The sequence below is a fragment of the Siphateles boraxobius genome, unplaced genomic scaffold (assembly GCF_051911475.1).
Source record: "Siphateles boraxobius isolate OS27281-9 unplaced genomic scaffold, OSU_SipBor_1 5, whole genome shotgun sequence".
In the NCBI taxonomy this organism is placed as follows: Eukaryota; Metazoa; Chordata; class Actinopteri; order Cypriniformes; family Leuciscidae; genus Siphateles; species Siphateles boraxobius.
Window position 1 is genome coordinate 18518196 of NW_027509141.1, and position 24947 is coordinate 18543142.

Genomic DNA, 24947 nt, shown 5'->3' on the forward strand with positions numbered 1-24947 from the left:
TTAGCTCTGTGTAAATTTAAGGCAACTTTCGGTTAGTTTTAACTCAAACTTACAGCATCTTTGGTATCAGCTAAGATGCGAATGGAGCCACAGAAAAGGTTAATATATTTAAATATTGCCAATGTATCGTTTGCTTTGTATAGCATGCTATAGGTCAGAGGCCCTGATCCGATGACCATGTGCCCTGTTATTTTTGACCAGACAATAATTTTCTTCATTAACCTAAATGCCAGTCCTCCTGTGACATTTCAGCCTAATAAAGTAAGCTCTGACCTGCACCGCTGCCACCATCGAAATCTCTCCTGCCAAACTTCTTGGAGAGAAATGGCATAAGTTCACTGGAATAATTATTTTCCTTATCATCAGCAGTCTGGCCATAATGTTTGGAATGTAGTTCACTGGAGGAAAAAGAAGAACTGATGAGACTGTGATTTGAAGTGAATAGGCAGAGAGGACTCAGGATTGAGTTATGCAAAATGGCTTCGGTATGCTTTGCATAACACTACAAAATGCTACAAAATTATTGTACAGTTAATATCTATGGATTTCTTCTTAGCATGGACATATCTCGGTTCAATTTTTCAATTGTGGAACGCAAGTCAGACCTGCAAATATTGCTTTTTTAATTTCATTTGCATACTTATTTCATTGGCTATTTCACGGGTTTGGAGTCAACAAAGTTTTCAAAATCTTTCTAAAATTAAGTGTTGAAGTGCTCCTTATAAACTAACAAAAGAAAGTTTTTATGAAGCAAAATTATTTGGTCCATTTACTGATTCTGTTATTTTATTATTGCTTAATTTGTCAACTATCCACACTCAAAGTAAATTCATTGAGACAAATCTGAGATGTTTTTGAATCCTGGAGCATTTTTGATTGTCTGTTTATTAACCTCAGATGCCATTGAAGATCTATGAAGCCCTTTTGAGGTTTGCGATACATTGACAGACAATGCTTGAAATACCAAAAAAAAAAAAAAATTATATATATATATATATATATATATAGTTATGTGAGACTCCCAAGATCATTTAATAAAATGTGCATTTTATCCTACATCCAAAGCACCTTAAATGTGAATGCACAACCTGTTTATCTGATATGCTAATTATATCCTCTATCCTGTAGTGTGATCAAAACAAAGAAGAAAACTGTTTAGCATCAGCACTTTTCTAGACTCGTTTCATTACATTCCCACATTGTCTAAAAGTCCACCTTCGTGGCCCTACGCCTCCCCCCAATCGTTTTCTGTCTCTCAGTAAATTGATAAAGGCTCATGCTAATTGCTGTTGTCTGGTCAGAGCCTTCGACGCGAAGAGACACAAGATGCCCTCATTAGCATGCTAATTGAATGGAATACCATCCAATCAAAGATGCATAGGGACTGTTTGTGGATGAAAGACTTCCAATTGACAGGCGTGATAAAAGAAAGGTTCATTATTTTATTTTTTTACGATGTGATTGTTCCCCTCTTTTGTGTTGATTTGTCAAACTTTGACTGATTAAACAGTTACAATTAAATATATTTTTTAATATGTATCAACCAGCTTTTATTCTGCCAAAATCAATATCACAGGCTTTTATCCCAGTCCCACAGTGCTATATTATTAACTAAATGATCACATGTAAGAATTTTCATTGTAGTCATCACTGTTTGTCCCTACATGCCATAAAATCTCTCGCCTGCACTTACTCTGTTATATGACTTCTTGCCTCTAATTGTACATGCAGTTTTTTCAGTCATCTTGGATTGCTGGAATGTGCAATTTATCTTTTAAAGATGCTCTGTTGGAGACATCAGGTATCCACAACACTTTCAATATTTTGAGACATTTTAACAACACTATAAATCATGTTAGAGCTATGGAGGTAATACTTTCCACTTATCTTGCTTTGCAGCTGTCTTTGGAATAGAGATGCCATTGCAGTGATATTTTGAATGGGTGCTCTGGAACCAATTATAATAAAGGAACTACTTCTTTTGGGATTACGGAGTGAAACACAAAGTAAAGAGACTTTTCATTGTTTAATTGGGTATTGTTGTAGCAACATGTGCGTGTCTGTTGTGTGATGTACACGTTTTTGTGTGAGAACCTACAAGTTTTGCCCTGATGTGGATTGGTGTAATTTGATGGTAATTGGGAGTAATGAAAAGCAGATTTTTCTAAATAATCCGACCAACCCCACTGTCCTGCAGCGCCTCCCAATGCTTCCACTTGTACATGAGCTTGATGACCCACCCGAGTTCTCAGAAGTCCTCACAACAGTACGAAGCCTCAAGGACAATAAGTCTGCTGGTCCTGATGGAATCCCTGCAAAATCTCCTCACCAAAACCCTCCACCAACTTATCCAGATAGTATGGGCACAAAAAACTGTTCCTCAAGGCTGGAAAGACTCACACATTGTTACCATTCACAAGGAAAAAGGTGAAAAGTCCATCTGTGGTAACAGTCGTGGCATATCCCTGCTCTCTGTGGCAGGGAAAGTATTAACGAGGGTCATGCTGTCCCGTCTTACCAAGAGCATCACAGAAAGGATCCTTCCTGAGTCACAGTGCGGCTTCAGGAAGGATCGCTCCACCTCCGACATGATCTTTGTCCTGCGCCAAATGCAAGAAAAGGCCAGAGACAGAACAAAGACCTGTTCATTGCCTTCATCGACCTGGCAAAGGCTTTTGACACCATTGACCGTCAAGTCCTCTGGGTCATTCTGGAGAAGTTTGGGGTGCCACCAAGATTTCTGTACATTCTACAACAGTTTCATTTTGGCATGCAGGCTTGTGTGACTGTGGGTACATCTCAATCTCCCTCCTTTCCTGTGCAGGTAGGAGTGAAACAGGGGTGTGTACTGGCGCCAGTGATCTTAAAACCTCTTCCTGGCAGCAGTCACCCTCCTCTCCCGCAATTCCCTCAGCCCCGATGAGGGTGTTTGCCTGCAGTTTCGTCTGGACAGCAACCTCTTTGACCTTCGCCGCCTGCAAGCCATCACCAAGTGCACTACTCTCACAATTCATGAACTGCAATATGCCGATGACTGTGCCCTCCTAGCCCACAGCCCTACCGCAATGGAGCACACCCTTGATGTTGTATGCGCAGTCTATCAAGCTTGTGGCCTACAAGTTTACATTCAAAAGACAGAGATCATTGTACAGACCATGGTCCCTACCCCCACACCCCCTGAATTCTATATTCATGGTTCACCAGTAAAGGTTGTTCAACACTTCAGCTACCTTGGAAGCATTTTAACACCCACCTGCCTCATAGACAGCGAGATCCAGGCACGCATTAATCTCGCCTCCTCTGCCTTTGGCAAATTTCGAGCTCGAGTCTTTGGTAATAAAGATCTCCGTACTTTCACCAAAGCGGCCGTTTACCAGGCAGTCTGCGTTTCCACCCTACTGTTTGGTGCAGAAGCATGGACTCCCTACCGCAGGCACATTCGGTGTCTTGAGGGTTTTCATATCAGATGTTTGCAGCGTATACTAGGTGTCACATGGAAAGACAAAATCTCCCACACGGACATCCTCCAGCGCACCAACTCCAGCTGCATGGAAGCAATCCTTGCTAAGCGGCAACTGCGATGGGTCGGACACGTTATCCGCATGCCCTCCCACCGCCTTCCCCGGCAAGTCCTCTATGGACAGATACATGCAGCCAACAGGAGACCTGGGGGTCAGAAGCGTCGATACAAGGATCATCTCAAGGAGAACCTGAAAAGCTGTGGCATCAGCCCTGGAGTTCTGGAAACAAAAGCTGCCAACTGTCAGGCATGGAGTTCCGAATGTGATCTGGGGGCCCAACAGATCGAATTAAAGCGTGCTCAACATAGAACCGAGCTACATCAGCGCAGACTTAAAGCACAGCCACAACTATATCCACACCCAGAATCAGCATTCACTTGTCATTACTGCAGTAGGACATGTGGCTCTCTGATTGGGCTTCACAGTCACCTTCAATGGCACCGCCGTCAGCAGCGGTTGCACCAACACTCCAATAATGCATCCTAGAAGTGACGTCATCTTCGAAATCGATGGAAAGCATAAGATATGATTTATGCCTGTTAAGTTAACTGTTAAATTAATTTGCGTTTTATCTTTAAGAATTGAGATTATCAAATATATTATGAAAATGTACTGTCTAAGAAAAGATTTACGCTGATAGTGATCTCAATAGTTTTATTTAATCTCAAACTTGCCATAACAGCTCTCATAGCTGACTCTCTTATGTAAACTTATTTTATTATTATTATTATTGCAGATTAGGTGTTTTAAAACCTGTTAAGCTTTGAGTAATCCTCTCTAAAATCCATGTCTATTGCACCCAAGTAAAAGTCAGTAATCTCTTTCATATAATCATTTATTCAGACAGCACAGGAGTTTGTAGAGCTCGAAATGTAGGTCACATTCACATGTACACAACTTTGTCACAAACAGAATGTCATAATTTTATTTTTTCGAGTTTAAATCAGATTTTACTATGATTGTAAAGGTGAGACATGCTAGATGATGATCAAGGTATGCCCCATCCCCCCCCCCCCCCCCCTTTTTTTATTATTCATGGGCCTAAAGCATTATACATCAACACATCCCGTTATCTCTGACAGATAAAGGACGCCACATCTTGTGCTCATAGTAATAACCTTGGGGTTGTGTTTTGGCTCACCTTGCCTATCACCTCACTATTTCTTCCCACGCTATACTTCTTATTAGTTCACATAAATTTGACAGCACAATTGTATTCAGATCTAAAATATGTTTAGAGAAAATCAGTATAGCATAATCCTCTTTGAAAAAAGTCAATTTTGATTATAGAGAAATCCAGATTGCTACATAAGCAAAAGTGTTTATCAAAGCCAAGGTTATCTTCCAGTTTGGAAATCATTTTTGCTTTTTTTTTCATTTATGACCCCTACTCACTAGATTGTACAATGGATGTCGCATCACAACGACATGGTGTAAAAAAAAATGCAATGCAGTGACGATCCATAAGTTGAAGGCTCAATTTCCACTTGATTTCGATTTCACTTCAAGTGCAGCATCAGAGCCAAAGTCCCTTTCAAAGGGAGTCTGTTCACTCTGCGACCATCTTGGGAATGCACTCGGACAGCTATTTTTAGTCATGCAAGTGCAGCTCCTATGTAAATGAATTGAGGGTATCCATAAAAAAAAAGTTTTTTAAAAGAGCGAAAGCTGAGCACAAGTTTCACGATGACAACCATGTTACTGCCGTTTCTGTCTGGAGCTACAATCACAGTGTCATCAAACAAGATCAAACAATGACCTTGCAGATTGATGATTGGTTCTTTTATTTGGAAGGCGGGGCTTGTTTTACTAGAGCAGCCATGGTGGGTTGCATTTGCATTTACATTTATTCATTTAGCTGACGCTTTTATCCAAAGTGGCTTACAATTGCTATATATGTCAGAGGTCGCACGCCTCTGGAGCAACTAGGGGTTAAGTGTCTTGCTCAGGGACACATGGGTGTCTCACAGTGCATTCAAACCCAGTTCTCTCACACCAAAGGCATGTGTCTTATCCACTGCGCCATCACCACCCTTATTTGTTCCTATTTCTCCCATTCATTCTAGTTGCACATCTCTTATCTGTCCTTCATCTGTTGTGTAGATGATTTCTTGTGTAGATTTCTCACTGGGTTTACAATGTGCATTTTGTTTTATTGTAACTTTTGTAATAAAAAAAGCATAATCTAGCCAAATGTGAATTGCTGTATTCGGGTAATCATCTGCCTCTGCGCATATAATACCAGCAATATTATATTTGCATTTTAACTCTGCAGAACTGGAATTCAAGCCAACTATATGTGTGGCATTTCATTTTCTATCAATGCACACTAACTTTTTCTTTTAATGAAATACTCTTTGAAAGGCTCTTTCCCCAAGTTGAAAAACATTCAAAGTAATTACGCTGTTTGAAATGGTCTGAAAAGCGTGGCTTTGCCTCTGACTCACTATAAGTGCTGGTCAAAACATCTGGGTGATTGACTACAACAAAATAAGAGTAGCTGAAAAACAGGGGCCTGACATTCTTGGAAACCCTGTGAATGTGTCGTGATCAATATTGTAGAAAAGCAATCGAAAGAACCAAGGATTGTGTTTTAGACTCACCCGCATCTGATAACCCCTACATCTGATAATGCAGCCCAGCAGGCTTTTGTCATTCATACTGTTACCTGAATTCCTGCTCCTGCATCGACTGAGAGACACTGATCTCACTTGAATTTATCTCCCAGTATAGCCAATCACACACACACACACACACACACACACATAAAAAGGAACAGAAGGCAAGGCCACCGAGGGTGGACTCTTCTGTGACAATCATGTGGCAGGGCCGAATGCGCAGTTGCCCCCAGCAGTCCGTTGGGCTGTAACTCTTCATCCTGTGACACCACGGTTCTGTCACTCAACACTTCATAAAAACCCGGTCGGGTCCCCAGCACAACAACATCATCCACCATTCTCTAGATTAGACCCTTTTCACTGTGATTTCATCAAGATAATGCATGTTTTGTGTGCGTGCCATGACACGCTAATTGCAAGCCATTAGTGAAAGCATTTGGCAAGCTTCAGAGGAAGGCGTCTTATGCATACAATCTTAGATTTCTGTAACAGTGAGTTCATTGTCACCCCACACTGTTTAACACAAATAGGGCTTTCTGTTACCCACAATCTATCTTCCTGTATTTGTTTTTTGAATGAAAGGAAGGAAGATAGATTACTCTTTTGTGATTAAAGGACAGTCTTTTTTTTTTCTTTCTTTTTTTTACTACTGTTCTAAAGGGGACACGTTAATTTCAATTTATTTTTAAATTGCTTACACACTAAAAGTGGTATTTGAGGTCCACTCAGTGAAACCATTCACTCATACACCTAATACACCAAAACTACAAGCACATTATCTGCTTTATACTCAGTTTGAAATTGAAAAACACAACTTTTTGAAAAATGCCAAACAGTTCTCTACATTATACACTCTTTCAAAACTATGAATGCTCTTGTGTTTAATTTGGAAAACACTGCCATTTAAATTCCACACTCATTTACCTACACCCAATGAGCATGTGTGAAAACACTTATACCTAATTTGTTCACTTAGAAATCCATTTTTGTTTTGAGAATTAAATAATTTGTATCCCCTTGCATTTCTGTTTATTTTGTAAAAATATACTGAATATGCTGTGAAAGAACTGTGATTGACAGTCAGATCTCACACAGCCCTGCGCTGATTGGATCAGAAGAACCGGGAGCGGTGGATTTTTGCAAAACAAATAAAAGGCTCTAGGTGGAGGTTTTCTTTCTAAAACCGGCTGATTTATGTTGTTCTGTCGGAGCATAGTGTTGGTTTCAGTGAATAAGATAAAAAAAAATATATTGCCGACTGCAGCTTTAAGTTTTGATTCAGTTCAATAACTAAAGTTCAACAATGGTGAATACATACTGTAGATACAGTGTATTTGTGCATGCTCATGTGAGTGCTATGACCGACTCCTGTACACTCCACTGCACACTGAACATGCAATAGACAGAAGATAGTAGTGTTTTGCATTTGTCATATCCGTGTGTAGTTTGGGGTGTATATGGGTTAGAGTTAAATATACAAAAACATTAGTTTTAGAAGAGTTAAGATAGTTTTGAATTAAGTGTTTTTACAAGAGATGTGTGATGTTTTGCATGTAGAGTTTGTGTGTACAGTTTCGAGAAAAGGAGCGTCTCGGCTACATATGTAACCTACGTTCCCTGAGGAGGGAACAGAGACGTTACGTCTGTGACTGACAAAATGGGGGTTTTGCTTAGAAGCCTATCACCTTCGAGTTCTACAAAACGAGCCAATGGCAAGGAAATGCCATGGGTCTGTGGAATTTGCATAGTGCAATTCCGCCCCATCGCGTGGGTATAAAAGGAGGGACGCTGGCAATCACGCATTATCTTTTCCTGCTGAGGAGCCGAGACTGAACTCCAGGCCATTCCAGCGGCACAGCCAGGCATGCCGGGCATGCACTCTTGTGACGGCATCAACAGCGCAGGAAGAACTTAGGGTCTAAGAAGAACTCATGTTCTACGCACGTATCCAGTCCGTGGAGCGAGTACATGAGAGGACAGTGGCTCTACCCGGAGATTATAGAATCTCGCAAATGTGTTGGGTGTCGCCCAGCCTGTAGCTCTGCAGATGTCTGTTAGTGAGGCTTCATGCGCTAGAGCCCCTTCACACCAAGGGGGCATGGTCGACCCTGCGTCTGGTAGGCCAAGACAATGGCGTCCACTATCCAGTGAGACAACCTTTGCTTGGAGAGAGCCTTTCCCTTCAGCTTCCCACCATAACAGACAAAGAGCTGGTCTGAGGTCCTGAAAGACTGCGTTCTGTCTACGTACTGGCCAGAGCAGTGCCAAGGCTGGGTCTGCCTCCTCCGAGGGCAGCGATTTTGCCCATCAGATGGCAAAAAAAATCGACCGCACCCAGAAGTGCACGGGCGAAGCATCTTTAAAAAGATGTGCCACGCACAAGCTCTTTTTGTGAGAGGGAAAGCTCAGCAGAGTGATGAAGTGCCCAGGGATAAGCACACACACTGTTGGCAGATCACTGCACAGATAGGCAGTAGGCAATGTGATCTTGCTGGAACGCGTTGCACGAACAAACTAAAGAACCGCTTGTCTCGTAGTACTTAAAATCTCAGACACAGGCTTGCAGAAGAGTGAAGAGAAGCTCTTGGCTCCGAAGCAAAAAACATAATGTGGGATTGCCAGCGTCCCATCTTTTATACCCACACGGTGGGGCGGAGTTGCGCTATGCAAATTCCGCAGACCCATGGCGTTTCCTTGCCATTGGCTCCTTTTGTAGAACTAGAAGGGGATAGGCTATTAAGCGAAACCCCCCTTTTGTCAGTCACTGACGTAACTCAGAGTGACTGAATGAAAGGGAACCATAGTTTCAGAAATTGTGTAAGCAATTTTAAAAAAGAGCTAAAATTAACACTAAATTAATATAAATTCCCTTGTCATTTGAGGAGTAACAAAAAGCTTATATAATAAAATGTTAGTAATATACACTGTATGTAACTGTCCGTCACTTATTTATTGTGCCAAACAACTGTACTTTTCTTCAAATCTATCAGTTATGGTGGGTTTCGGATTCCACAACAGCTTTGGCCCCTTTTGATGCATCGTCAACATTGTTAAGCATTCTCGTTGGTTTTCTGGCATATGGGTGATTTCATGTCCAAGAAATGCTCTCCACGAATGTGCTGTTGCCCGCCAGATCTCGATCACCACAAATCATGTCTTATTTGATACAAAACTAACTAGACTAAATCAAATTTGAAAAAGAGTTATAACTGAAACGATTTTTGTAGTATTTCAGTTTCTCGATAGGGATTTGTTATTATTATTAATATTTACAAAAACTTATGAGCCATTAAAGATAGACCAACTGTGACTGAGTTGTTAATCACATAATATAATTTCAGTCATGACAACTCTCGGGATAAATTATTAAACATTAATGAAAATTAAATGGTAATTTAATTATAGGTTTGGTTTTGGCGGACTAAATCTGCTACGCTGCTGCTGGTTGCTGCTAAGGTCGCTGCTGCAGAGCAAGTAATTGGCTGGGAACATAACATTTGAATGAACCAATCCAAAGGCTGATAGAGTTTCATGGCTTAACTATTCATATATGGTTGTATACATATATTATATATATGTATACATACTGTGATTCTTTTCAAGTCTACGAGAGCATGATGAGCATTGCAAAAAGTATCTCAAATTATTGAAGATCTGGAAGCCTGTCTTGACTTCACAGTATGATTGGTCGAGTTCTACCAATAACTCTGAGGTATAGTACTCACAAATACAGTTGAATTTTCGCATTTCGCTTGCATTCCCAATCGTGTCTTTTATGTTTTAGCACTTTTTTTAGTAGTTTGAGAAACAGAGTTTGGGAGCACAGCAGTGATTGCACTCTCCCATTTCGCCACTGGCAGAAACATAACATTTCTTTCATGTAAGAGTTTCAATGTAATGTTTAACTTCACTTAAACACAAACCAGTGCCCATTTTACAGTAATAAAAAGGAGCGCCTTCCCTCTTTGTCTCTTATATGTGTTGCAAGCGCTAAACACTAAAATGTAGTCATTAAACCAAGGGGTTTTTCCTCGCAGAATGAAATTAAATTACTTCTGTAGTAAATGCAGCTCACATTGTGTTATATCAGTCATGCATTCACTCAGATTTGATTGCTTACGTTCACTGTAATCATGACTGGGCAACAAAAAAAAGACTTTACCTCTATAATGAGTTTTGTAGCAATTTGTGGACCATTTTCCAGCCAAATGCATTGCATTCGAAACACCACTGTGCCTTTCACTAGATTAAGTAATTTACTTGCATTAACCATCTTAGAGTTGTGCTTAACCCCACAGAGATCTCATCGATTGAATAAAGAGCACAGCACAGGTGATCACAGATGTTGGAGGGCATTCATCACCATAGCATGTGCGGAACGGCCGGGCTCTTCTCCCACACCAAAGGCCACAATGTGATTTCAGGCGCTCCATTCCTGTATTAGTGATGCTGTCTGCACAAGCACATGGTTTATCACTTCAGCTGGCAATCAATTAGTTCCCAATCAATAGTCTCTCGCTGGCCAACAGGCAACAAATTAGCGGCCTCTCTCCACTCGCACTACACTTGTTTATTCCGTGAACTTGTTTTTCATCTGGAATCTAACCTGCTCCGCTGGAAGCAAAAGCTCAAAGTTTTGCCATGTGTATCCAGGTGTTTAAGTAAACAAATATTTTATGAGAAAAACATTTAAGCCTTTTCAGTACTAGACAAATGGATGTTTGTGTGTTAAAAAAGGGTCACTTAGAGGGATTCACAAAAACAGAGTACACGCTAAAAGCTGTTAATTACTGGTATTCATTTAGAAAGCATTGATGTCCATTTCTGTCATTCGAAGTTAATGACTAGTTGCTATACAACAGGAGGAACTGAGCTCCGTAGCATCAGGATTATATTTCAAAAGTTCTTATTCAGTGGTGGAGTTTAACGAAAACCTGGAATATGGCATAATCCCCCCTGGCCATACAACAAAGACAATCCCAAGTAACCAGATTATATCTAAACAAAATGTGTAAAAATATCCACCATACTAAAAGAGTTCACAACATTAAGGACCTTTAAGGTGTTTTTTAAGTTTCTTTGTGTCCTTTAAGGTCCAAAATATTTGCACGTTAAAAAATGAATATGACCTCACGTTGTGTCAATCACGTTTACACACTGAATCCAAAACATTCGTCCGTCTTAAGAAAAATCGGTTTGGGTTCAATTTTCTGCGTTTTTCGCATCCATAGCAAGCATTTTGAGAGGTATTTTGATAATTCAGAGCCACCGTACAAACGGTCCGTGATTTTTTTTTCACAGAAATTGGTGGTCGTCTTTTTAATATGTGGCTCCAGGCTCGCTAGCAAAGCATTAAACTGAGCCACTGACATCCTGAAGTAAACTTTGAATTGCTCTGGATAATCCCACAGCTCCTTGATAAGGAGGTGGAACTTTCCTTCCTCTTTACGCAATCTCAGGATTGGATGGACCCAAAATTTCCTCTTTTTTCCCCCCTCTTTTTAAGAAGAGAGAGGACAGCTATATCGTCCTCACTGCTTGAAGACTCCATTTTGTATTGTTTTGCGAATTATTTCGCAACAGATTAATTAATACGCATCGGACTCAGTGTGCAAGGTTTCTGTACGTGACAAATTTTTAAGATTACGAATACGAACGCAATACAAACCTAAGACAGCCTAAATTTTTCTCACCTTTTAAAGGTTATCCCATTTCTTCAGAAATTAAAATCTTGGTGGTTTCACAAACAGGAGCTGTGCAATGTTGTGGCATAATTGATTCTTACTGTGAGTGATGACATGCTGACCCTTCCAAGATGCCAGGCATGCCGACGTATTTGGAGAGTTTGAATGAAGCATCTACATGTATACAGTATGGTCCTAACCCACCAGCCAGACATTGTCGTGAGAGATTGTTAAAATGGTTTGATAGTACATAGAGTTAACAGCATTACAAATAAAACACGTCTTACTTTTTGACGCAGTGCAGTTTTTATTCCATAAGTGGGTACTGGCGAGGTCGGAGCAGTTTTTTAATTGACAAAAACACAGGTAAAGAATTACACTACCCACAACCCTGAATCCAGGGATCCAATCAAGAGAAGTCGCCGTTAAGATCATACAGCAGCGCCCATCATGAGAAACCTCCCATATTCCTATGAATTATCCCTAGGAACCTACCAATGTTCAGATCTGTTCTTCTAAAATATATTTGGATTATCTTTAATGAGCATTATCATGAGCAGTTTTCCCCCCTGTTTTGTCTCAATGCCAGGGTATGGCAACTGCCATGCTCTGTCATACTTGAACACCGTCCCCTGGTCTTATTTATGTGTAATTGCCACTGCAGATACTTTCAGACGATCTCAGTATTACTGTTTCAATTAAAATTGGATGCATTAGGACAGAAAGTTGCTCATCCATTTGTCTGTCCAAAAAAAAAAGCTCCAGTGCGCCACCATCTGTACAACAAGTGCAAACCTCTCACATTATCCACAGTGACACCCATCTTGTTGTTTTTTAAAATAATCTCAGTCTTATTCATCTATTTTTTCTTCTTTTTATAAATGTATCAGCAGTTCCAATTCCACTTCTCTGCAAATGTAATTTCCAAAGGTCACCTTCTCTGAGAATAAATTATCTCCACAATGCAAGGTCATTCTCCATCTTTCAGAACGAGATAACAGTTTTCAGTTGTTCACATATTTGCCTCTCTCTCTCTCTCTCTCTCTCTCTCTCTCTCTCTCTCTCTCTCTCTCTCTCTCTCTCTCTCTCTCTCTCTCTCTCTCTCTCTCTCTCTCTCTCTCTCTCTCTCTCTCTCTCTCTCTCTCTCTCTCTCTCTCTCTCTCTCTCTCTCTCTCTCCTCCTTCTTCACACAGCATTCTCTCTGTCCACTGTCATTTTATCTTCGTACTGTGAGAAATTTCAGTTTGATGACATGTTTTGACAAATACAAATATTCATTTTGCAGCTGTGCAATTATTTCAGGTACACCGTACTGTGTGCAGTGATTTTGCCATTCATTGATTCAGAAAAAAATAACACACAGCCTCTAACTAAAATAACAGTATACAGTGAATAGTGGGAAACATTTAGGAAAGTGTCTAGCCATTCTAGGTGTTATGGACACGTTTATGAAATTTATAAAATAAAAAATTATGACCAGCAGTGTACATAATACAACTGACAATAATAATAATGATAATAATAATAATAATAATAATAATAATAATAATAATAATAATAATAATAATAATAATAATAATAATAATAATATTAAATGCTAGGAAAAAAGCCTGTTGTTGAATAAAAGCCAGCCTGTTATTTCTTAGTCATTTCTTAAGTATCTCTCTCTCTCTCTCTCTCTCTCTCTCTCTCTCTCTCTCCTTCCTTCCTTCCTTCCTTCCTCTCTTACCCACAGGTCTATTCAAGCACAAATATATAAACAATGATTTTGCCATCTCGTTATCATTGCAGACAGAGAAATTAAATATTGATTCTCCTCAAGGGGAAAAGGAATTGCAGTGCAGAAATTACCTATTCTCCCTCTTTCTCACCGCTCCCAAGCTGTTTCTGCTGTCACATTTTACCTCAGGAATTTGTGGCTAATTTTGACTTTAATGGCTTTTGCTGCCTACGAAGATGAAGGAGTCCACTTTTTTCAGAATGAAGCACCGAATGTTACAGTAATCCATGCACAACGCAAAAATAGACAGGTATAATTATTGTGCAAATCATTTTGCCACATAATTAATATTAATGAGTCAAGCTGATAATGCACTTTGTTATGTTCCCCACCTACTTTTCAGGCCACTGTTCCTGTGGACCTAATAATGTATGAAAAAAATATTCTATTATCTACTTATTCATCGCATTCTTATTTTTTTAACAATAGCAATACGTCAGAACAATAGTAACTTTGTTATTGTTCACATTATTGGGTTTGTTCTCTTGTTTATTGTATATGTTTGTTTGTTTGTTTGGTTGTTTTTGGTTGGTTGAACTTTAATGAGGCATGCTAAACTGATGAGTAAAGCTCCTAAGTCAGATAGTATGAGTATGAAATTCAGCATGTGACAGAAACCTATTGAATGTTTATATAAATGAATATCATGAAAGCCTTCACAAAATGCCTCAGAAGGGCAAAAATGACAATGCTGCATTAAAATACTTGTAGTACACAAAAATGTTTTGTATAGTAACCTAAAAGTTGCTTTGTGGGGTAACATCTCGTTTTGATCAAGTTTAAAATATTACTTAATATTACTGAATCAACTTGACTCTGTTGAGTTACACGAACGTAGAAATAACTCAATCAACTTTTAAAAGCAGTTATACATATCCCTTTTTATATCGGATTTTAGAAAGATTTTAACAACATTCCTTTCTCCTGTGGACGTAATTTTACTTATTTACTTAATATTTTCTCCTAATAAATAGTAATTATTTTGTATTATTTATTATTTATTATTTATTTTTTTTGTAATTTTTTTTTTGTCTAAGTAAAGTCTGTTTTTTTGTAATATTTATAAAACACAAAATAAAATGTGAATATAGAGTTAAACTATGTCAAACAAATCTATTCTGTTCGTCTGTGTGTTAAAAAAGTTGTGTTGTGAAGCATGTAACAAAATATTTTTTTGTTCTTCAGCGGTAGACACTGTAAGTCCAGCAGCTGGTGTTTTATGTTTTCAGGGCCTGTCTGATATGAATTACTCTGATAATTTTTGGTCACAGTTGATTTTAACACTGCAGTCTATATTTTCCCTTCCATTATGCTTTCAAACTGTGTTTGTATAGATTCACATTGATTTTGGCCCTGTCAGTCATCATTTGCACTTGTTTGAGGTTTACGTAGCTGCATGTATTTCTCTGAACGTTGACAAACAGTAATATATATATATATATATATATATATATATATATATATATATATATTGTAGCTCATGTCAGTTGCTGTACAACAGAACAGAATCTGTTCATTTAGCAGTAGTTTCGCGATCAATACAGTTAAATCTGTAGGTCATTAAATAGCCAAGGGCCAGTTTCAACCAAAACAGATTAATCCTAAACCATCTTTCAATGAGAAATCAATATCAGTTTAGGATTTAGGCAGGGATTTACTGATGCACAATTATATGCAACTACAAATTAGATTTAAAAGCACATTATTATTGTTGTGTTGAAACAAGAACAATCCTACAGGTTGGAAGCTGAACTATTAAATGAAAACCATATTTAGAATACCTTAATACTCAATACTTCATACTTTAAAAATACTTAAACACATTCAAATCACATGCCAGTGAAAAACACTTCAATCCCATTCATTTCCCATCACAATATATCTCTTACATTGATACTTTTTAATAAATGCTCCTCACTTAAAGGCATTTCTCACATATCACTCTGTAACATACTTCATTGCTTTATTTATCTCTGTATAAATCATTGTAAAAGGTCTACTGGAGTCATTCTGGTCACTATAGTAATATTGTAGGCAACATGATGATTGCATTGTAGATTGCTGTATATCCTCACAATGTCAAATTGTTACCATGCATGTGTGTTCATCTTTCAGAGACATTCGATGAGTTGCAGTAGAGGAGGTGGTTGTCCTGGTCCGAATGTCAGCTCACTGCAGACACCTGGAGATGCCAGCTTTTTCTCTAACCAGCTTGCTGTCCCCACAGTGGAGTTCACATACTCAGAGTTCCCTAAAATAGAGGTACATGCACATACACATGCAAATGTGTGAAATATAAGTACATTGATAATCCAATCATTAAATTCACTGTTGATGACGTTAACAATGAGCAACCATTCCCTGCAGCAGTGTCCACAGTTAGGGAAAATGTTTCCAAAAGGCTGACAAATAATAGCCTAATGGACACCATATGTTTGAAATGGATAATTTCCAATACACGAGCACTAGCTTTAGACACCAAGAGGAGATGTCTTTTATATTTTATGTCTTTATATTTTATCATATGATGTGATTCATATCATATATTTAAATATGATGCTTTCATGATAAATATAGTATGGCAATTACCTTAGACATTAAACTTAATAAATCATAAATTATGTTGAGCATTTGAATCTAACCATGTCTTCAGATAGAAAAGTCAGCCAGTTATGTATTATCACATCAAACATTGTGCCTTTAGCCCTAACAATATAGAAGTGCTTTTTACCCCAAATATAATCATTTTACGGATTCTTTAGTTATACATTTTTTTTAATTTGATTACTTTTAACAAAACCTGTTTTAATGTATGGTAAATGTACTATTCACATTTGGTACATAAACCTGTAACATAAAAAAAAAAACATTGAGTATTATATCAACTTCATGTCAAGGATCAGCCAAATATCCATTCGCATAGTGAAATGTGACTGTTTAGAAATGTTTTTTGTGCCATATAGAGTAAAATTTATCTTTATCACTGTGTGCTTTTTGCCACATTTACCATATAAGAAAAAAAACCCTGAAAAAAAGACATAACAATCATTGTTGAAACCCTATTGTTTTATATGTATGTATACAGTGGTGCAATTATTGCTTTTGACTTGAGGGATACAGTCCAATTGGATCACTTTAAAATTCAAACAGGTTTCACCTCAGGCATCTATCCGGAGTTAGCAAGCATTCCCAGAGACCTGCAAGAGGCCTGACCCTAATGCTTTCCTACACTTCAGTGTGGATTCTCTGGTTTAGCACAGACTGTCACATCGTTCCCCTGCACCCTCTTTGCCTCATTATGATACGTGAGGAGCAGTTTCCTGTCACATAAAATTTCCTTCCATGTTCCTCTGTCACACAGAAGCACGGTCTAACCCCAGGACTCCTTTACAAGCGGCATCAATGTTGCGTTCCATCTGCCACAGCCCTGATGTCTTATCCGTTATGTCTTTTCAGATGTCACATGCGAGTGTATCCCAGGAGAAACAAGCTCTCTCTTTCTTTAAAATAAACACTCAGGAAGCTTGTCTACTAAATTGCATACATATGTCCCCTCATTTTTTCATTGTACTTCATCTTAAATGTTTTAATGGTGCATTTTTTATACTTCCTCACCACAATGGAGATGTAAGAGTTAAACATTTCACACACAAAGTGACTCTTTTCCTCTCTCTCAGTACATCTTTCAGCCTCTGTCTCACGCTGTGGTGGTTGACACTTTCTGCATGCTGACTTGTACATCTGTCTCATCCGGCACACATGCCTGGCTAAGCATTTGCAGTGCAATGCTGGTGTGCCTTAAACTGTGAATGTAACCTTTTCCTGGCATTCAAGCCATCAGGCTGCATTAGCACTAGGGGTGGCTGGTGTGTTTTGGAACAACACGGTCTGTGCTGTGACATCCAGCTCCCAGCATCCCTGCTTCTGTTCTGTGCCGCGTGCCTCCGCCCCAGGAGCCGTCGCTCTCCCAGCTAGCAAAATCAAAATGACGTGTGGGCCTTCATATGCTAACAATACTTACAGTGCCTGTGAAAAGAAAAGAGACTCTTTAATGTCAGTTAACTTAAATGTAAGTGAAACCAGGGTCATTGTAGTACAAATATAGAACAAAATTGTTAAACTTTTTTTTTAAAATGAAAACGGAAAATACAAAAATAAAAACGAATTCAAAATATTTTAAGAAACTATAATAGAATCTCAATTTTACGGAACCCCTTTTAATGATGGGAGAATTATTATTATTTATTTTTTTCAAATATTTTGCGTTCCCTCGCAAAGATATTTGAGTTCCCACGCAAAACCTGTTTTGATCTTGGACAGACACTTACTGTTTAATTTCCCGCTGGCAGTTCATTAGAGATTTGTACGTTAATGGAGTGTTTCATAGTGTTTGAACTTGGACTCAAAAAGCCTAAAGAAATGCGGTCAGTGCTTAACTCAAGGTTGAGTCACAAATTCGAACTTCTCGGATCAATAACTCGTGAGCTAAACGTTGTTAAAACACAAATTACACTTATTTACAATCACAGTAACGTAGAGCTACAACCAAATTTCCTGTTTTTTTGTGAGACACAAGTCCGAGGGACCTTGTGCAAAGTGCAATATAACCCAAAAAACGTGATTACAAAAATAGTCATTAACTTCAATGTTTCAAACTGTAGTGCCACCCAATTCAGTTTACACATCAATGGGGTCCCTCTGGTCATACTACACTGCTTTTGCACATTTTATATTATGAAAAATATTCAATAACTTCACTGTAACACACCAAATTTAGTTCACACATCACTGCTCTAATGTTGCTTATACAATACTTAGTTTGGGAAGTAATTCCACATAAAAAATAAGTAGGCCTATTCTTTACACAAATTATATTGGTAATGTATGCAGCTAACATAATAGTTACAACCATAGCTTTTGCATTATATTTGCTTACTGAATTTGATGGCATTACACTGTATAACAGTGTGAATGTTTTGGTGGTAGAAAAGGACTGTATAATTTGACTGATCTTTAAAGGGTTGTAGCCACCAGGGGGCATCAATTAGAATGTTGGGAAGATGTTCCGTTTAGGTGTTTTATTAAAATAAAGATTTGAATGTGTGTGGTTCTGAAAACAGAGATACAGGCATAAATCAGTGAATGTAGACTCTGTACATGCCTAGCAGGTATATAATAAAACAAACACAATCAAGATATTAAATTATAGTTTTGTTATGTATGACGTAGTTTTGTTATGTATGACGTTTGTTATGTATATTATTGTGAAGTAAAACGAACAACAAACATCAGTATACTTACTGGTAGTTGAACGCACACAATTCTAGGAACTAGAATAACTACAGCTACACTATATTATATTAGCTATATCGATATTGACTGCACAGTCTTTTAACACCAGCGTGCTCTTTCAAACTTTCCTGAAAACTGAATGAAGGTTGTCTTCCGCGAGTCGCAGAGCGCAGTGCCGCTCCTGATTGGCTGATTCCCAAGCAGCCAGTTTTATCTTCCTGAAGAAGTCATCCTTCGTCACAGTGAAGTTATTGAATATTTTTTTTCTAAAAAGGAGGAAGTTGTTGATTTTGTTTCATAATAAATATTATTAAAAATTATGCATTTTTATCAAACTAAGTATTGTAGTATAACCAGCAGGTAGAGCAGTGATGTGGGAACTGAATTTGGTGACAGTACAGTGTGTCACAGTGAAGCTATTGAATATGTCTAATAATATAAAATGTGCAGAAGGGTTTTGGGATTTGCACTTTGCAGACGGACCCTTATTCGGACTTGTCTCTCAATCGGCTGTTTAGAGACACATTTATATTATAAAGCTCTGTGGCGAGCAGGACAAGGCCGAGGGACGTGAGAGAAAGATCTCGCATCTCTCACGAAGGAGCGGAACAGGCCTGATTTTGTGTTGTGTTTTGTTTCGGTTTTGTGTGGCCAGCAGTCGTCGTGAGGGGCTGCTGGCTTTTACTTTTGTTTTTGTATTTTTATTTTATTTTATTATTAAAATTGTTAAATGTTCGCCGGTTCCTGCCTCCTTCCCTGAATCTTTAAGGGTTAGTTCACCCAAAAATGAAAATTCTGTCAGTAATTACTCACCCTCATATTGTTCCAGCCTCGTAAGACCTTCGTTCATCTTCAGAACACGAATTAAGATATTTTTGATTACAAAAAAAAGTATTCTCGTCGCTTGATAAACTTAAGATTGAACCACTGTAGTCACTTGGACTATTTTAACGATATCTTTAATAACTTTTAGGGGCTGGCAATCTTCAATCCCTTAAGAAGCCTATGGAGGAGTGAACCAGCTCTCAGATTTAATCAATAATATCATAATAAAGTGTTCCGAAGATGAACAAAGGTCTTACGAGGTTGGAACAATATGAGGGTGGAACAATATGAGGGTGAGTAAATACTGACAGAATTTTATTTTTTTGGGTGAACTAACCCTTTAAAGCTCGTTGTAGCTCGTTGGTTACTATGATTGTAAATATGTGTCGTTTTTGATTTAACAACGTTTAGCCAATGTGTATATGTAGGATATCAGATGTTAAATATATCCAAAGTTCGTTAGGAGTTGCAGAAACTTGATGGCGTGTCTGATTAAAACACGGGACAAATACCAGTCCTTTGCTCTCTTTTTTTTTTGTTCAGGATGATTAAGTCTTAGGTAATTCACATGACAGAAAGTTCATAGATTCACATAGAGCTGATTAACACGATGTAAATGGACAGGTGTTAATGGATGGACAGGATGATCAGGATGGTCTTAAGTCACTAACAATACAATAAAGAAAATCAAGCTCAGATAATTCAACAATATACATATCATACATATACTCAATCCAAACAATTCAAATAAACAAATTCACTTTCATAAAACAAACTTACTTAACGCATCCTAAGGAAAGGACTCAAAGCACATTGTTGGGTGTCCATTCAAACACCCAAACTCACCAATGCAAAAGAAACAAAGGAAGGAAATGAGGCCTACTTATAGACCTTGACCAAGGGGTGTATGGGTAATGTAGTGCACTAAAGTTAGTATTGTAGTTTGCTTGGAATTCTGGGATATGTAGTACGCATATATAAGGAGAAAAAAAAAGGAAAGAAATTAAAGGCCCAAATTCACAACAGTATATATTGCCAACTTCACTGAATTCCTTGAGTTAAGCACTGACCGCATTTATTTATATTTGAGTCCAACCAAGTTTAAACACTATGAAACGCTCCATTATCATACGGATCTCTTGAAGCACTGCCAGCGGGACATTAAACAGGAAGTGCCTGTCCGAGCTCACAACAGGTTTTGCATGGGAACGCAAATAACTTTGCGAGGGAACGCAAAACTTTTGCGAGGGAACGCAAAGTTTCTCGTTGGAACGAAAAACGTTTGCGAGGGAACGCAAACGATTTGAAAAAAAATTTCTCCCATGCTAAAATTTTTCCACCACCATCTCCACTTAGGTGCTCTGTACAATTTTACTAAAATAACACAGAGTTAAACATCTCTACAGGTGAACTGAATTTACTATAAGAAAATTAAAATAACTTATTTCAAAAGTATTCACCCCCCTTAAACTTGAAATTGTCATATATATATATATATATATATATATATATATATATATATATATATATATATATATATATATATATATTGTAGAAGAATTATGAAAAATGTAAAGACTTATTGTAAAATGTAAAAATTTTGTCACAATCCGTGGTGTTTTCTTTTTTGCTTTCAAGGAGTCTGTTTTCTCCTGGAAAGTCTATTTTAATCTCGTACAAATGGAAATGGATCGCATTCAATTATGTATAAAGTTACAGATTTTACATTCTGGCATTTGTTTTATGTGCTGCCACCTTTATCATATTCACATTGTTGCACATAGGGATCTAAAAGAAAAAAATGTTTTCCCTTTGTAAAGAGTTAAATTATGAAATGCTGCAGTTAATTTATTTTGGCAACTAATTGAATGTTTAACATTCATTGTTAAATTTTTCAGGTGCAAGTATTTGAAACGTATCTTACAGTCTAGGATTAAGAAAAAATGGTCAAATTTACTCAGTATTACTTGATCTATTCCACCACTACCTCAATTACATTTATGTACAAATAATAGTATTCAGTTTTGTTGTAGGCACTAAACAGTCCAGTACTTTACAGTCAAACTCAATTTTATGTTTGAATAATGAACATTTCTGTGCCACCCCAGACTGCTATGAATATATCCTGGCTCTGCCACGGTTCTTGTGTATATATGCCCACAGATTCAGTTCCTTATTGTTTGGTGTTGTCTGTGCATAGCACACGGTTACGTTGCCTTCTCATTTGCATTACTTTGTTTTGTTAAATAAAGACTATGCTGATAAATATATCCACTTCACCTCACCTCATCTACATCCTTAGACAATCAGACAAGGGCGAATTATAGTCCTTTGGACAAACCTGATACGAATGAACGAATATGGAGATAAGACATTCTCCGGTGACTGGAATGTTTGCACCCCCTGTTGATTTAATCAAATCACAACCAATTTGTTTTCATTTATACAGTACATACGAATATGTTATGTTAATATATTAATATAATAAAATTAAATTTCCATATATTCTTTTTAAAATAAAGATCCTTGGAAACATGAAAACAATACAGTGTCTATAAAAAGTAATCACGTCCTGATTAAGTTGTGTATATCATTTGTGTGATTTACCTGAAATAGCGGTCCATTTTTTTGATTGAACATCAGTTGAATCCACGCCAAGCAGAGTAAGGGAACTAAACTAGACCAATACAGATTAAAGCGGAAATGACCATCTTCATAACTCAAACGTTTTTACAAATCTCTTTGATTAACCTCCTCTGGTCTGGGGCACTAAAGATGGTAGTCTAATGCAGAGTGACTGATCCGGGAGTCTATCTCCACACATGCTAAAGCAACTCCCTCTCCAGATGGTCTTCATGTCTTGTTTCTGTCTCCAGCCCTGAGGCTGAGGGTTAAAACTGATCGCTTACTCAGAAATCTGCCTGATCATGCAAAAATCTGTCACCAGTTATTTACTGGGAGCCATCCCCACCCAGAGTTACCATCCGCCTCTTGTCCTGGAAAGTCAGAGGTTTGTTGGCTGTGAACAGGCAGCATGTTCAAGTTTTTGGCCCGAGGTGGTGTATTAGTGTCTGCACAACTAATCTAATTAGCAGTGTGAAACAGCGGCAGCTGGATGTGGAAGATCCGTAGGGTCTCTACGCTTCGAAATCATATGGCAGTTCCCTTTGCTAGCTAACTCTGCTCTGACAGCTACGCAAGGCTTTCCTTAGCCTACACAAGCCTACCATCTGGTTTCTGCCGTTGGCGGTGACTGTCTGAAACAAAAATATTGGGCGTAACATGCACATGCATATAGTAAGGCCTCATCAACATGACATCTATATGTACCAGTAGTATCTAGGCTTTAAGATAAAGTCACATGTAATGAACAATTTATTATTTGCTTTTAAAGGCCTAAAAATAGTTTTGTGGAGCTGAAGAGATTACAAGTTAAGGAGACATTATTTAACACTTGAATGTAGGCAATAGGCTACAACATTATAATGTACAGCATGAAAAATTAAGATTTAAGATTTGCTAAATATTACATTTATAGTGTTGCACATGGGGATTTAAAAGAAAGCATATTTTTTTCCCTTTGTAATGAGTTAAGGTATGATAGAATTGTTGCAGTTAATTTATTTTGGCAACTAATTGAATGTTTAACATTCTGCTACGACAAGTAATCAGAAGATTCAAATGCAAGTGAACCCGTATATTTATTAGAAGTCAAGGCAGAATAGTGAGAGAGTGATGGTAAGACAATGTCCAGTATGAAGCACTTGGTAGCACAGGGACGCTGAGGGACAACCCAGTCTCACGAAGGTGAAGAGATGTAATCCAGTGAAGCAGGGATGGTGAAGAGATGTAATCCAGTGAAACAGGGAGAACTCGAGGACCGGGTGATCAGGAATGAAGTGGAGAGGTGACAGAACAAACAGGGAACTTGAAGGCAGACAGGAACAAACACGCATGAGGAACAAACACGCACGGGTTCCCACAACAATCTGACAAAGACAGGACGAAAACAGTGAGACTAAACAGTGATCGTTGATCAGCAGCAGCTGCCGCCGGTGATCAGATGCAGCTGCTACCTGCTATCATTGACACCACAATGATATCCCTCGTGTGGTAATATTTTTCCTTGTAATTATGTATGGTTTGCAAAAATGGGAACTTCTGCGTCTTTGTAAATGAGAGAAGCAAAGTGTATGCGCGTTGTGCACACGCTACATTACGGCCAAGCATGCACCCTTAAAATAGCATCTGAATAACGCGCCACTGACTTTAGACTAACTTTTTCCTGGTCTGTGGCGGAATTGTTTTCTGAAACTGCAAACTAGCACATGGGAATGTTTGCGCCACAACACGCCTCCTATTTTCGCTGAACTGCCCCCGGGAGCGCAAGTTAATTCCCTAATGTGCATCTGTGGAGGGAAAAGTCAGCTGTGTGTCATGTGCAAAATAGGAATGATACATGCGTCGGTGTACAAAGTCAATTGCGCTGGATGCAAGATAGGGCCCTCGGTGTCTTTCAACATAGGTGTCTGGGGAATTTTTTTTTTTTTTTTTTTTAACTGCTTGTCATCATTTTCCACTAAGGTCCTGTCTATATTGCTGAGTACTCAGTCTGTCAGTGTAATCCTTTCAGTAATGCAACAATTGTTCTCATTTGAAAGTGATTTTCTTTCATTTTCTCCCTTTTCTAAATTGTGACCATTTTGCTGAAATGATGACAGTGATCTGCTGGCACGCATACAAAGGGGACACTGAAGTTTGAGAGGCTAGTTTGAGAGGTATCATTCTGTTATAGCTGAGAGAAAATAAAGTCCATACAAAACTGTGTTGGCAAACGAGCATGTTGAATATTTCAAGTCACATTGAATTTTAAAAGTTCTCCATCTTTTGTCATTTGTATGGTACTTGAAAAGTGAGAACTTCTGTAAATCTATTAGTTAGAATGTAATGCAATCACATATGCAGATGTGTTAGCCTGATGGTGTGCTCGTCAGGTGCTGTAAACTGAGAAAGACAGATGTTGCATCATTTTCAGCTAGAGCCAAGACTTCTGATGAGGAAAACTACTCGGTTACTCACGTAACCTCAGTTCCCTGAGTTAGGGAACGAGTATTGCGTAGCTATACGCAGGGGGGAAACTCCTTTTCCTCGATTTACTGAAGCCTTTATGTAAAGCGCATTTGCAGCTGCACAGCTAGAACATGAGCGTCTGGCTCGCTCATAGGCT

The 24947-nt window shown here is 38.3% G+C and overlaps 2 protein-coding genes across 2 annotated transcripts in view; both read left to right on the forward strand.

Moving 5' to 3' along the window:
• naaladl2 (N-acetylated alpha-linked acidic dipeptidase like 2) overlaps positions 1-24947 on the forward strand; it is a 406458-nt gene that overhangs the window by 260161 nt on the left and 121350 nt on the right. The window contains 1 exon segment of the mRNA XM_077203075.1: positions 15719-15865. Within this exon segment, the coding sequence (XP_077059190.1) occupies positions 15719-15865 (147 nt within the window).
• Positions 1732-5707, forward strand: LOC143711518 (uncharacterized). Its single transcript, XM_077203084.1, has 2 exons — positions 1732-1801; positions 1900-5707. Exon 2 carries the CDS (start codon positions 3066-3068, stop codon positions 4005-4007), a length of 942 nt encoding a protein of 313 aa, XP_077059199.1. The 5' UTR covers positions 1732-1801; positions 1900-3065; the 3' UTR covers positions 4008-5707.